This window comes from Mus musculus, chromosome 18 (assembly GCF_000001635.26).
Source record: "Mus musculus strain C57BL/6J chromosome 18, GRCm38.p6 C57BL/6J".
NCBI classification, from domain to species: domain Eukaryota; kingdom Metazoa; phylum Chordata; class Mammalia; order Rodentia; family Muridae; genus Mus; species Mus musculus.
In genome coordinates, this window is record NC_000084.6 from 25,475,624 (window position 1) to 25,491,010 (window position 15,387).

Consider the following 15,387-nt stretch of genomic DNA (forward strand, 5'->3'; position numbering starts at 1 on the left):
GTGGCTCTGGTGATGGACATGTGTTGAAGAGGCAGAAGTGGCTCACAAGCATCTCAGCCCTTCTATTAGTATGGCAACTTTCTAAGGGGCCCTGCAGCCCTAAACCAGAGCACCTCTGTGGCCACAGGGCAGGCCAGTATCCCAGACAGAAGGGTGAAAGTACGAGGTATATACAAAGGTAAGTACCCTGAGACCTGAGAATAACTGTCAGCTGACATGGGCTTTCTCTAGCTGGTATGATATGTTTCAGCTCTTACAGAAACCACAGTTTTAACATGGTACAAGCCTCAAAACCTATAAACCCTCTCATTCCCCAGAGAACTTTTAGATAATACCCTTGGTTCACATCCTGTTGGGAAGACCTGGGTACATGGATTAATTTAGGGGCAGTAGTCTACTCTCATAGAACTACCCCACAGTAGAGTCACAGCTTTAAAGCTCTGCCCGTATTTGCTGGTACATGGAGGACTCTTCTTTTCTGGCTGACACTTCCAGGGCCTGGATGAGACACATGGAATGGCACTTGCGTCTGTAGAAAAAGTGGGAAGAGGATTGGGCCATAGGTGCCAGGGATTGCTCTACAGCTATTCTTATAATTGCACTCACCACCCCTTTGGAGAAGCCAAGCAGTACTGAAGCAATGAGCCATACTCTAAAACGATGAATGGTCTCCTGTTGTCCATCCTTCCTGCAGACACTTTAAACTATATAACTTCCCTAACCCCTGCCATACACAGTGATGAACTCTTATATCCTGTCCATCCCTAGACCAGATTTCAGGGTTGTATGCTGAGAACTAAGGCAAGGAAGAGAGAGAGAGAGCATGGAGAAGGTTTCTCTCAGGAAGGGCCTGAGAAACACGAGGCCAGTATTCCTCTATCAAAGATGTCAACCTTGAGTCCTGCTCCTGGTCTCCAGCAAACCCTGTTTCTTGTCCTTTCCTGTTTAGGGCATCATTCATCTGTCCCCAAGGCATCTAAAGTATTTAGAGCTTAGGTGTCTAAGTGTGGGTGGAAAGCTGCTGTGGGTCATCCTGGTGCTGTTTGTATTCTGATGTTAATTCTGTTTCCTCAAGAGGGGCTGCCCCAAAGAGGACTACATTATGTCCTCAGGTGATTTTATGTGAACCTTCTCCCCATTTTAACTAGTCAAATAAAGGCTAGAGCCTGTGTTTGGGCAGAGGAAGGGAAAGGTGGGGCTGGAGGTTTTAGAGGATGAGGGAAGAGAGGAAGGAGAGGAGGAAGACAGGAAAGATGAAGAAGAGGACATGGAAGGAAGATGGAGCAGAACCACATGGCCTGGAGAAGCCACAAGTAGCAAGGGATCTCATAGGTGATGAATAGAGTAGTGCAGTGGTAGATCTGTCCAATCTAGATGTGCAACTTATAAATATCATAACTGAACTGGATACTTTTGCATGGGCTTTAGTGGGTTGAGGGTTTACCGCAACAGAAAGCACTTGTAAGAGACGTCCCAGAGCAAGATTCCAGTGCCTCTTCCTACACACTCCTCCTGGGATGGGGACTCCAAGGGTCACATTCCTGTCTTATCCATCTAGGCAAACTGCCCTGGTGAGTGCAGGACCAAGAGCAAAAGGCTCAGTGGCAAAGCTGGCATTGTGTCCCCTCCCTCCACTGTGTTCTCCCCTGAGGCATAACATCACCCAACTTCAGGTCCATCTTCAGATCAGACAGCCTTCCTTTCCTTTTGTCAGAAAGGAGAGCAGGGCTGTGCTATTTGTGCTGAGGCCCTGTGACCAGTTCTCAGGAAGCCCAGACCAAAATGGATTTGCAGTGGAGACTGAGATATGCCACTTGAAGTTTTCTTAAGTTGAGCAGGCCTGGCTTTTATTGTTCCCACACATTGATGATGTCACAGTGAGAACCTGTCCAGCAGGCCCTAGGAAGAGAAAGGACCTGGACAGACCTTGAAGCCTTGAAGCATAACTGAAAAGAACCTGAGAAGCACAGAGCAATAAGGACTCTTTGAGGTTTTTGGTTTTTTTTTTAAACTGTGCTTTATTTAGGGCTAAGCTGGAGAAAGCGTCATCCAATAGTTACAGAAGGTTACAAGGAGTTTAGGGAGTCGTGTGAAAAGAGCAGTTGTATTGAACTGCAGCTGTTGGGTTTTTTGTTTTTGTTTTTTTACAACATCTGGACATCCTAAAAGGAGGAGTCAAGAGAAAGAAAAAGAAAACTAAATGAAGTAAAACAACAACAAAATAGATGGAAAGAAAAGGAAGGAGGCCTGAGGGCAACCAGAATTTTGTTGATCTAAAGGAAAAAAAAATGGTAGTTCCAAGACCCCCCTGGCCTCCAGATGGACATCAATGAGAAGCTCTTGAGGCAGAATGCAAAGCAAGTCTTCCCAAGGTGCAAATAAATTATAATAAATATGTTATACTTTAAAATATATGTGTTCTTAAATAATTCAGTGTTTTTCTGATTCTGAGTTTTTAAGCAATGTCTTTAACTGCTCTAAAGTCATTTACCAAAGATAAATATCGTGCTTTCATTAAATAGTTTTCCTTGTTTTTTCTCTATCATTACAATTAAAAGTCCTACAAAATATGCAAATTTATTTACAGAAAAACAGAGCCAGCATCATTTAAACATCCCTGTTTTTCAAAATTCCTTGTAAACAGTTTCAGAAATTCTTCAAAGATTGTTTGTTTTCTCTCTCTTGTTTAAGGTTTTGTGTGTGTGTGTGTTGTCTAGTTGTTTGAAGATGAGAAGTTCCCAGTTCTCCCTGGCCTGGAAAGTCTCCGGAACAAGCACAGAAGGCGAGTGAAGCAGAGGTGAGAAGGGCAGAGAGAGCGCGCATGCGCGCGGCTCCCAGGCTGGCAAAGCGAGAGGCGGCAGGACGCTTCCGGAGCGGCGCTTCTGGCCGGAGCCTGCAGGTCTGGACAGTCCGGCCTGGCCCTTGGGGACGGAGTCCGACAGCACTCGCGGGGAGACGGGATCGATGCTCAGTCTAAACTCTACAGAAGTACAGTCCTACAACATCTGGGATTTTAGCATAATGCTAACTTCTATAAGGTTTTTTTTTCCTTTTTTTTTTTATTTTTTTGCTTTCCTCTAATTTTTTTTTCTTCTATGATATAGGTATTTTAAACTTTTCCTTTTAAAATTCTGTACAACTATTATGATTTTAAGAGGGGGGAAGAATTAGAAGCATTTACAGACTTTTCACAACAATTACCTTGCCTTCGAAGTCCCCTGGTTCCCCTCGTGTTCTCTTCATGGTTAATGACTTAATATCTTTGTTGCTTTCTCCAAATATCCACCAATCAATGTATCTAAACAGCTCCATCCAGACATATAATACAGAAAACCATAGGAAAGTTTCAGAGACTTCAATCGGGGTAATCAAAGCGCCTCTCAAAGTATCAAAGAACTAGTATCTTGCTGTTTTAAAAGCGTTGAAGCATTATTTTTTTTCCTTGTTTTTTTTGTTCTTTTTTTATTTTTTTTTTATTTTTATTTTTTATTACATTTTCATAGAATCGCTCTAAGCTGTTTCAAGAACAGCCAGGAGGCAGGAAGGAGGTTGGTCTCCATTCCACCTCTAATTGACAGAGCTACACATCTGCAATAAAAAGTTTGGTCCTTTGGTCCCTAAATAGCTAAAGGAATGACAAATAGAGATGCTCAGTGGCGGCCTCCCAGCCGCCTGCTGGGGACTAGGCCCCATTGTACACTTGCCCCTGCCTGCCTCAGGCGCCTACGGGCGGGAAAAGCCCCAGGATCGGTTGGCAGCAGCATCTCCTCCTAGTGCCCAGCCCTTCAGCTTCCCCATCTGGGCTCACGTTATTTCATTTTAAAGTCGCGGGTTTTTTGTTTGTTTTATATCATTTTTCTTCTTCGTCGTCATCTTTATGTCATGTATATTTTTCCCCAAACACATGCCCTCTGCACTCCATAGACGCTATACTTTCCTTGAAGAAATGTTACAGTCACACGGAGTGTCTGGAGTCGTCAGCTTGATTGGTATTGGCTGATATGTCAAAGGTGTCGTCCAACAGTTCTCATTTATAAATAGAGAGAGAAAGAGGTTTGTTTTTAATGTAGCCCGTTCAGCATCCTGCCCTAAAATGAAGAAGATCAGTACTGATTAAGCCACGTGTGAAAACACAGAATGCATCCAAACACCAATAGGATCCTGCCTCTGGGGAAGATGGGGTTTCTGGGGGATGGTAGGTGGTAAGGAAGAGAGACCAGTATGAGAATTAGTCATGATCATGATACAGCCAAAAAAAAAATTTGTTCTTCTGTTCAGACTAAAAAACCACTGGGCAATCTAGTAGCGATGGTTATAGGTGGGATTAAGTTATTGGAAAAGAATTCTTGATTTGGCTCCCTTAAGAAGGGTTCTGGATAAGGGGACTGCTAGATCTAAGGGGAGAATTTGGGACTGTGGAATATAAATTTGTAATTAAACTTGTCCCTAGGGACCTATCCCAGATACCATATGTATACAGAAGCCTAGCAAACAAGATAGCAGTAATGTGGCAGGCCAGCCCACTCCTTCCCAGCTTGAGAAAAACTAGGAAATGGCTCGCTGCCTCTCAATTTTTGCCAAATTCTTGCCCAGTTTCTAGCCAGCCACTTCTTCCCCGAGGTTAGTACTATTTGCGAGGCTGTGTGTGTATATATATGTATATCTGGATATATGTGTAGAACATATTCACCTGCACATATGTGTATATACATGGATATGTGTGTATGTGTATGCATCTATGCATACACATATGCACATACATAATACTGTTCTCATACATGCCAGGGAATTTAGAGGAAATTCAGAACTTTCAGGGATTGGATGGGAGAAGCTAAAAAAAAATGTCATAATAGATTTAATTCTCCAACTTAAATATGTTAACTGAAACAGTTCTTCGATTTTTTGTTTGTTTGTTTGTTTGTTTCCAATGGTGGTTTTTGTTTAGTTTTGCTTTGAAGGGAAACAAAATCATGATCTGACTAGAATCAGAAGGCGAATGTTTCATCATCGTGAATTAACAAATGAGACTCATCTCCATTCTAGCAAGCAGCTTCCACTTATACATGGGGGTGACTGGTTACATCAAGAAAATTATAACTGCAAAGCCCCTACTGGAGGGGACAACGTCATGCGTGTATCAATCCATGCTGGCAGGTTTTCACACTGTTGATTCAACAAACAGCAACCGTACACAGCAGTCTAAACAGTTACAACACCAAAGAAAATAAGAATAAAATTAAAAAAAACACTTGTCAAGGACCCTTTTTCAGTTGTAAATGAAAAGATGCATTTTGCTTTGTTGCTACTGTTTCTTCCAGACCAACCAAAAATACCCTCCCATGTCCCCGGCCACCCTTCCCTCCCCACACTGAATTTAGCAGAAGTGGCTACAATACAAACCTTACAATTTTACCAGGCTCTCTCTCAGAGACCTCTGGCTTTGGACTCTAGCTTTTTGGCTTAGAATTTCTTTCTTTATCTTTTTTTTTAACTATAGATATTTTGATTTTCATATTTCCTTTTAGGTGAGATTTAAAATAGACTAACTGGAAAAAAAGACCAAACCTAGGAAAGTGTCAATTGAAAAAGGCCCCCAAATTTCTAGAAAAAAATAAAATCACAATATTTTCAAGTGCAAGTAAATCAACCACGCAGAAATATTTTAAGATGTTTTCCTTATTTTTAAGAAAAAAAAAGAATGGTTTATACAGTTAAATGATCCCATGTTTGATAATTGAGGAATTTGTCTTTTAGTTTTACTAATTGGTTTTTTTTTTTTTTGTTCTTTTGTTTTTGGGTTTTTTTTTTTTCTTTCTTTCTCTATGTGACATCTAGAGAAGCATTTAAAAAAAAATAAAAATAAAAATGCTGAACAAGAAAAACCAAACAACAGAAACTAAAACCACTGCAGGCACCAAGAACAAAACGAAAATGAGCACAGCAAAGAGACCGTGGCAGCACAAGGGTTAAGAGAATGCACGTGTGATCATGACTGGCCAATCATCCACGGGTACGACATCCAAGGATAACGCTCCAATCACAGCACCTCCACGAAACTTGACGGCAAGTGTCATGCAACCGATCCTTAGCCTTGTTACATGACGCCATCATGTCACACTGTGAACTTTGAGTTGATTTGAACTTACGGATGGGGGACTTTTCTCCACTCTCATGTGATTACGTGAACTTTATTCCTAGCTCAGCGCGAGACTGTGGTGGATTTGACTGGCCCTGGTTGGGTTGTTGGAATTTGGTTGAATGACAAAAGAAGAAAAGATTTATATATATATATTTATATATGGAGAGAGAGAGAGAAAGAGAGAGGGGATCAAGAGAGTGTGGGAAGAAGGGAGGGAGGGGAGGGGAAGGGCAAGTGGGAGCAGAGGGGGAGGAGAGGTCAGGGGAGGGTTGAGGGTAAAGAAGGGGAAGGAAGAATTTAAAACAAAATCAAAAGGAAAAAATACTTATACAGCACCAGACCACAGCATCAGTCTAAAGCTGATGAGAAAACAGCAGTCAAATCATAAGGGAACCAAAAGGAACTCAAAGGGATGGAGGAAGCCAGCAGACGCAGGACATGAGCACAGAACGCACACATACACATACAGCTACTGTGCAGACACATGGCACACCATGGACAGGAGCAGAACCTCACACAGGGCCCCTAAGGGCACCCATCATGCGTTGGGAAGAGGGAGGGGTACAGGCATTTTTGGTGAAGGGGGGGCCAGAAAAAAAATCTACCAGCCCCTCACACCACTGTAGCCAGCAAGCAGATCTCGGGGAGCAAGCCCCATTAACACCTTTGGTCCTTTCTCCCCCACATGTAGAGCTCTCCTCACCTGAGGGCCTGCAGGGGAGCCACTGTGCCCTGGTGGACTGTGCGGGTGGGAAAGGTGAGTCACCTAAGGCACTTTGCCACCATAGTGGAGTCTGCATGGACAGCACCCTCCCATCTCTAGATCCTGCCTCAGAAGGGGTGTCTCTGGGTGGCAGGGGCACCTCTACGTTCACACCTCTTTGCTCTGGCCAACCAGTGTCTTTGGTTTAGAAGATATTTTATCAAAGTCCCTGACATCCTGTAATGGTCTGTGCACTGTCAGTTTTCTGTCCTGATTATCTCAGACGGTGACTCGCCCACCAGCTGGCCAAGCCGAGGTTGTTTCTATGCTGTGAAGTCCTCAGAGAGGCCTGCAGCTCTGACCCAGAGAGCTGCAGGATGGGGCTGCAGAAGGCAGCATGCTAGCCTTGCTCTTTCCTTGGCTCTGCGGACCTCTCCTCCATTTCCCCACTAACCCTTGCCTTCTCAACACTCTCCCTGGCAGCTTTCTCAATGTCCCAACTCCCTAGCAGGAACCCTACAAAGGAACCACAGTGAGGCTCACTTCTGCGATTCTCTTGTATCTACCCTGCCCCAGCTCCCATCTGCTGTCTGAGTTTGCTCCGTCTTCCCTGTTTCTCTGCAGCACTCAAGCCTGTGCCAAGACCCACACATCTCAGTTTTGTCTCTAGGGTCTCCAACCCACTAGCCCCATGTAATGCACTTCCTATCTCTGTCTTGGTTTCCTTAAAGACGGAAGGGAAGCCTAGCTTCTCACAATGTTACTGTAGATGAGCTGACCAAGCAACTGGGACCACGCATGGCCTCCAGCTCGGCCTTCCCAGAGGCACCACCCAACCCCTCTGCCTGTCAGCTTACAATGGGTTCCTTGCTATTCCAGCATCAGATCTTACTTTCCTATACCACTGTATCCTGATTGTCATCCTCCTCGGCACTTACAGCCCCTCAGAGAAGCTCCTTCAATGTCCCCTCACCGCTAGAGTGCTTGGCTATAGCGTCCTTTTGGCATGAGGAGAGGCCTAAGAACTAAGGAGTATATTGCCATTGGAAATCAGCTCTGGCAACTACAGTGAGAAGACACACTGGCTCTAGAGCCAAAACTTGCTATCCCCACTCTGCTCTTCCTGTCTCCCCTGCTTCTGGCCAGCTGTTCCTTGGTGCCAGACATTATCCTTGGCATGTGGACTCAGACAAGAATGCATACAGCCTCTCTTTTCAAAACTCCATCAGGGAACTCTCATGCAGCCCTCATTTCTGCTATACTACACCAGATACAAAGTACTGTCTCCTGTGTATCCACCCCCTAGGAGGGGTAGCTCACAGAGCACAGAGCCCTGGAGGTGATAATAGGGTCCTGACCCGAACCAGGCAAGACCATTTCATATATACCATCTAAAATAGCTAGACTCTAGCCATAGATGACTCAGACCCCAAGCTATAGTCTAGCTTTGCCCAGGCTGGGCACACACAAGGCCCAAACAGCCAGTGAGACAGGACACCATCAATGGAGAAGAGCCTTGTTGTCCCCAACCTCAACCCTACCCTACTGGGGCCTCAGTCTGTGGAACCAACCCCAGCCATGTTACCTAGCTACTCTGCCTGAATCTTTCTTCCCCAGATATGTCTCAAAGTGGCTCCGACTTGGCCTTGGACCATCAAGCCCGCTTGCACATCCCACCTTACTACTAGTATAAGTCGTCACCTCACTACCCAGCTGCTCCCAGCTTCACCTGGTCTCTCAAGCCTCTACTCAGGCTTCCCTCTCCTGATAAGGAATAGCTACAGCTTACATATGTCATCACTTATCAACACCCCCTATTGACTTATGATATACCACATTCTTTTGAATTCCATCCTTGTGTGTGTGTGTGTGTGTGTGTGTGTGTGTGTGTTGGCAGATCCTCAGCTGCCTTGAGTAGCTCCATCTTCTCTTAGAACCCTCCTACCACAGCTTCCACACTCTTGGGTTGCAGAGGCAGTATCATTAAATGCTATCTGAATGGAAACTAAACGGAAACTTGATCATAGGAGTTATGTCCTATCACAGCTTAAGACAGCCCACCCTAGGGAAGAGGTTCAGAGAAAGCTGGCTCCAAAGAAGCTGGGTACTGTGGGTGAGCAGAGCCGTGATGAAGGAGGGCAGTAGTCTCCCATTTGCCTTACTTGAAAGGAAACTAGGTTCCTGGCTTCAAATTTTGGTTTCATTGCTCACTGTGCTCATCTGTGAGGTAGCAATTCTGACACTTCCCCCCTGATAGGCTACTTGTTACCAACATTACTTGTCAGAACAATGCCTGGTATACGAAAGTCTGTGATGGTCATCTTCGTGGCCTCCCAAGGCTGAGTGGCAACTGGATCTACCCTGTAGCCCTCTTATTTCATGCCTCACACAGCACACTTGCCTTCCTCTACCCTTCCTCTAGGAATTTCTGACTTAGAGGTATTACCCTTGCTTGAGCCATAGGGTAGGATAGGAGCTGCTAGCCAAAATACCTACATGCTCCTTCAGATCATCTGATCGCCTACTAAATCATGGTTTCCTTAGTGAGGAAGTAGAAGCCTAGCATGCAGCTTGGAGCTTCCTGACTGAGGCGCTCCTCTCTGGGAGCACATCCATCTGGTGGCTGCATCTTGGTGCCTATGTGTCTATTCCTCTGAGATGTAACCCACTCATCTCTGTATCCCCAGACCTGAGTCTAATGCCTAGCACAAAATGGTACTCAGAGTCTGTGAACCGCCATGCCCCAATCTACACATAAGGCAGAAATAGGCAGGGCTGGGGAGTAAGGAGGCCAGAGTCAGCTTTGCTCTTTCAGGATTACTGACTGGGCTAATGTTCACCCAGAGGGAAAAGACCCCTGCTTCAGCTGGTACAGGAGGGTCTTCTGGCATCTATACCTCTGTAGGGAAGTGTGCCATTATAGGAGAGACCAGAACCTGGAGACTCCTCCCATGCTCCTGGCCATGAACTTCCACTTGCAGGCCTTAACTCTAACATGCCCAGTCTTGCTTACAGACTCTCTGCTCTCCTGTCACTATGGCTGAATCCCGGGTGTAACCTCTCTCCCTTCCATACCTTCTAATGTGTCAGGAAGCATCTTTGGCTCTACCTTCAAAATGTGTCTAAACGTTCACACTGTCTGATCTGCCCCGGACTAAGGTCAATACAACAGATCTATCTCTGTGGCAGCCCTTACAGCTTAGCATCAACCTAATAACAGACTACCCCAGCTCTCTAATACCCCTTCCCATTTCAGAGGAGGACAAAGCCCATGCAGTGGTCTGCAGGCTCCAGGCAGTAGCTGTCCTCTCCCCTGGGTTGCTCCCTCGGCTCAGCCCTCCCTGTAACACCCTTAGCCCTCTGCTTGCTCCTCACACATGTTGCCCCTGACCTTACCCCAGAGGGAGGCCACTCATCTCTAATATCAACTCAGGCTGGCCTCGAAATCTTCAGTTCAGCTACCATCCCTGTACCTACCTACTTACCAGGAAATCTAGCTCCAACTCTGTGTATCCAACACAGTGCCGGAGGCACTAAATAAAAGGAGGGCTGGGCGGAACAGCCTGAGCAAGAAGAGGCCCAATGTGGCCTTCATCTCTGGCCGTGACTAAGCTGACTGGTGTGAGTAACATCAGGGGACAGGCAGAGGTGGACTTGATGGCCTGGAGCATTCCCTCAGTTCCTTTTGGAGTCATCTGCTCTGCCTGGGAGAACACTTAACCCCAAAAGTGGGACTAACTGCCTCAAGTTGTCAAGCAAGGCTAAATAGAGGTCAAGCCTAGGCAGACCAGGTCTGGTTCCCAAACTTCCAACACTGTGTGTCCTCCCGCTGTGTTTCCTCTTGCTAATGTTCCTTTGAAAAATACCTGCCCCTCCTGTCCTGGCTAAGCTAAGGCAGCTACTGGGGAAGGAGTCAAGGAGGAAGCTCGCTTCCAATAGACCTGGGCATGCAAGAGCCAGGGAGACTGGGAGGAGGCTTAACCTGAGGCTCTTCCTCCCCGCAAGGCCTGAACTTGCCATCTGCCCACCTAGGGTCCCTGGCTAACTGGGCTACAATGAGAGTCTGAAGGCGCAGGCCCCAGGCGCTGCTCTCTTTCTCAGAGGTTCCTCACTTCTACCCCTTTTGGCCTGGAGGCGGAGGGGACGGCCAATCCTGGTTCTGCTAGGATGGCCTTAGTTCTATGCCTGTGATGCGGACCTTGAGCCAGGAGTAGGTTGATCAGGGCGCATCGGGTCCAAGGCACAGGTGAGGGCCGGGCCCAGGAAGGCCTCAGAAGGCGACGGGTCCATCCAAACCTCCCGTCCCTAAGCCCAGCCGCCATGGTTACCTGTGCGAGTCCTGGTCTCCCCCGGGGGACGCTCCCGCCGGCGCTCAGTACGGGCGATTGGCGTCTTTGGGCCGCTTCAGCTGCACCTTGAGCCTCTTCATGCCTATCTGGAAGCCGTTCATGGCCTGGATGGCGGTCTGTGCGCTGGCCGGGTTGTCGAAGCTCACGAAGCCTGGCGAGACACGAGGGACCAGGGCCTGGGTTTCCACGGGGCCGCCCGGGGCCGCTGCAGGCGGGAGGGGAGGGGAGGGGCGGGGCTCGAGGCTCCGCCCCCGGCCCGGCCCGGCCTCAGCCCCGCCCCTCCGCCCGCAGGCCCCTCCCGGCCTGGCGCCCCGGCCCGGGCTCGGCTGCTCCTCGGCTCCCGGTGGCGCCGGCGCCCGCCCACCCCCCACCCCGGCCGGCCCGCCACCTCGGCCCTCTCCTCCCGCGGGAGAGGGCGGACACACCTGCGGGCGGAGGAGCTTATTGCACACTGTCCTCCCTGACAGGAGGGGGCCTGGCAGCGGGAGGGCACGGGGTGCCGGCCTGGGGAGAGAGAGGAGTGCGAGGGCCGGGAGGGAGGAACGTCGGGGAAGCCACTCCACCGCCCGGTCACCCCCACCAAACCCGCCTCACCCCTGGGGCTGTGCGCAGCCCTCGCCACTGTGGGAAACTTCCTAACTAAGCACACACCTCGCGATGAGTGCTGTACGACTTCCTAGGGATGTCGAGCACCTTCCACTACCGTTCTGCTCTGCGCCTCTGCTAACCAACACCGGCAGATAGACCGATTGTGGCTTAAATTGGGAAGTCTTATTTCCTCATACAGACACCATGGGCCCTTAAGAAAAGGGCTTCTGAAGCGGGCCTATAGTCAGGCCTCTAGGGACCAGAACGAGGGGCATCGAGTAAACGCATGCCCTCTTGCCACAAACTCTCCAGGAAATAAACCTTCAGGGCCTTGTTTAATTCATTCCATTTCTTCTGTACAAATGGACCTAGGTTCTAACACTTGAAATCCAGCTTGGCTGACATGCTCAGGCTATACACAGAGCAAGCTTGTCTCCACTTGGCTGTGAGATAGGTAAGAGATCATTGTGTGGCCAGACCTCCATGCAAAGCCGCTGCTTTCCTGGGTGTTTGCTATGTACCTTGGCCCTGCCCCTGACTTCATGCTAACATAGCTACACCTTCTCTCCTGACCTTTTCATCTCGCTCTCCTGATCCCTCTGTTTCCCTTCTCCCTCTCTCCACAGACACTGCCTGCATCTGGCTCTTCTCTCTCCTCTTGTCTCCTGCCTGCATTGCTCAATTTACTCATGCAGCCGTGGATCATGAAGGATGGAGGAAGAGGGTGTGTGTGTCTCACTTGTGCGTATGTGGACACACTGCATGCAGAAATGATGAGAGTCAGAATCAGAGCACAAACAGAGCATCAATGTTTACACCAAATCAGCTGACTAATTAATCAGCCTCCAGTTACATATCCCCTATGTCTCCCTCCACTGACCTGTGTGTCTGATGACTAAAGTCAGGTGCTAAGCAAACCGGAGCAGTTTTCAGTGTGAGGAGTGTAAGTCTTTCTTCACTGCTGTCCCCCAGACTAAGGAAGATAGATGAGCCTCTGTCCCTGCCTGAGTGCGCCCATTCTCTACCTCTCCATGGGCACCTTTGGTACTGACTCTACTTGGGCACTCAGGTTTGGTGGCTCTTTCTGACAGAAAGAAGGGCAAAACTGAGAGAAGAAGCTCAGAGCTGTCTGGGGGTGAAACCAAAAGGAGGAGTAGCCACCTGCTTGGTAGAAGTTTGCAGCAGCCAAGCTCCCTGGGGAATCAAGCGCTTTCTGGGAGCCACAGAGTGTTTCTGAGCCAAAGAAAGAGACCCTCCTCATCCAGAATGGAGTAACTGCAGTCAGGGCAAAGTCTGCCTGCCGCCTGGGCACCCCTGTGAGAAGAGCTCTGGGCACTAGGTCCTGTTTTTGTTCCTTTGCCAGAGAACCTCCTATTCCACCCTTAAAAAGTTCCTGCCTTCCTAAAACCGAAAAGCCTCAGAGGTAGGATGGTCTCCTTCCAAGGTAGGGACATCTGTGTATTGCATTCTTTCATGAAGCTTTGCTAATTATGCAGCCCCCCGCCCCAGGAGTGGAGGTTACCACAGGACCAGGACCACGGGCACACACTCTTCATAAGAAAGGGGGCTGTGGCACCTACAGAAGGTCTGCTCTGCCAAGCTTTAGTCATTAACAGTCTCATAGACCCTTACAGGATCCCTTAGGGATAACTGCAACATCCCTGTTTCTTGGACAAGGGCACTGCGGTTCAAAGTGTTCAATGACTTGCCCATGAGGGAAGGGCAAGGGAAGGGCAGAGGACTTTGACTCAGGAGGCCCAAGTGGCTTAAGGGGGAGCAGAGGCTAGACCAGCATGATGGAAGCCTAAGGGAAAAAGAAATTGAATAGAGGTGTACAGAAGAGGGTTTCCAAAAGAGAGAAAAGAAAACTTGGTCCTGCAGACCTTAACTAGTCTTAGGGACTAGGAGTAGTTTTGGGAATAGACGCTCAGGAAATAACTTTGAAAACTGGGCTGAGTCCAGAGGGACAGGCAGTAAGACAGATGTGCTCTGTCTAGAGGCTCCTAGAGGTGCTCTTTATGTGATATCTGTGATGTAAAGACACTTGTGAAGTAAAGCACAAATGGAAGTGATTTCCAGTTGGGCTTTATATACATCATCTTAATGCCTAAAAAATTAAAAAGAAAGAAAGAAAAAAGAAAGAGAAAAAAGGAAAAAGAAAGAAAAAGCCAGGTGGTGGTAGCACACACCTTTAATCCCAGCACTTGGGAGGTAAAGGCAGGTGGATTTCTGAGTTCAAGGCCATCCTGGTCTACAGAGTGAGTTCTAGGACAGCCAGGGCCCTGTCTTGAAAAACAAACAAACAAACAAACAAACAATGCCAGCCAAGTAGCAAGAAACACAGCTATAACTTTTTCCTCTTTGTTTGTTTGTTTGTTTGTTTGTTTGTTTGTTTGTTTTTATAGCCAAAAAGAAATGAGACACTGGGACAACTCTGGATTGAAGAAGCATGAGTTGCCTGTGACAGCTGTCAGATGAGAGTGTACAATGGTGCCAACATCTTCACTCTCCTAGGGAACACACCCTGAGTCCCCAAGATGTCCATGATTCCGTACTGAGAAGTCCTTATACTTAACGCTGCCTGGTGCGGCTCTACTCTGTGCTTCCCTCTACCATGCCCTACGTGCCCCAGCTGTCCCCATACCCCCAGAGTCTGAGAGTCAACATGACATTTCGGCAGACTCATCCCTGGCTCTATGCAAGGCACTCTGTGGGTTCCATACTCTTGGGGACTCGTGGGCAGATATTGCCCTAGAAGAATGCTCTGATGGAGTCAATGGAAAGGTGCGAGATGGACCAAGAAGGAGTTGAAAGAAGAGGTGTAAGCACAAGAGAGGATGCCCTAACATCTGGACCTTTCTGGATAAGGATACCAAGTTTATAAAACAAAACATAATATGCCCAATCAAAGACTCCTCACAGAATGGCAATGTCTAGTGTAGCCCTCCCTAGCTAATACTATGAGCCCCTTGTCTCCCAAAGCCTCATTTCCTGCCCTCTCCCTCTTTTCATCCCAGCCACGTGCCCTTCTAGCCTTCTCTGACTTCCTCACTGCCTCAGTGCTTGCCATCTCGCTGATGCTGCTAAGTAGCTGTGGTTTCTATTGGGCTCAGAACTTAGACTTCCTGGGGGGCAATCTCCTCCTGGCTCCTCAACAATGCCCACTTTGGTGGCCTGGGGTGGGTGTAAGGGTGGGGTCACTGCATGGCATGAAGGGAGCAAGGAACAGGGCAGGCATAGGAAAGGTGGCAGGACAGAGAGGTGGAGAGATGGCTGAAAGGCAGGTAGCTAGGGCCTCCTTGGGCTGACTGCCCTTGGACCACCGGCTTTTACCCTGGGGCTCAAACCAGACTCCGAGCATGAGAGGCTGTTGGGAAGATGAGTCGTGCTCTCTGGCTCTGCATGCTATCCCCGCACCCTCAACCACAATGACCCCTTCCCTTCCTCGGTGGCTTGAACTGGGCTTTGGGGCTAGAAAGGGATTTCTTGAGCTGTGAGATGGGAGCCGAGTGTGGGTAGAGAAAGCTGAGAAGCCAGAGGAAGAGCGGAGCAGAAGAAAAGGACTGAGAGATGGAGGCTGGGCCCAGGAGCACCTGGGGCAGTGTGAA

At 48.2% G+C, this 15,387-nt stretch overlaps 1 protein-coding gene across 76 annotated transcripts in view; it reads right to left on the reverse strand.

Moving 5' to 3' along the window:
• Positions 1-1,996: 1,996 nt before the first annotated feature.
• Positions 1,997-15,387, reverse strand: part of Celf4 (CUGBP, Elav-like family member 4) — a 276,901-nt gene continuing 263,510 nt past the window's right edge. For 33 of the 76 annotated variants that reach the window (NM_001362330.1, NM_001362309.1, NM_001362336.1 and 30 more), the window contains 2 exons: positions 11,171-11,342; positions 1,997-4,088 (listed from right to left, as the gene is read on the reverse strand). In NM_001362330.1, the coding sequence (NP_001349259.1) occupies positions 11,215-11,342 (128 nt within the window). In that variant the 3' untranslated portion in view covers positions 1,997-4,088; positions 11,171-11,214. Of the gene's footprint in view, positions 4,089-6,146; positions 6,232-6,842; positions 6,880-11,170; positions 11,397-11,616; positions 11,696-15,387 lie in introns of all 76 variants that reach the window. The other 43 variants (NM_001362293.1, NM_001362291.1, NM_001362278.1 and 40 more) reach the window with 9 other exon arrangements.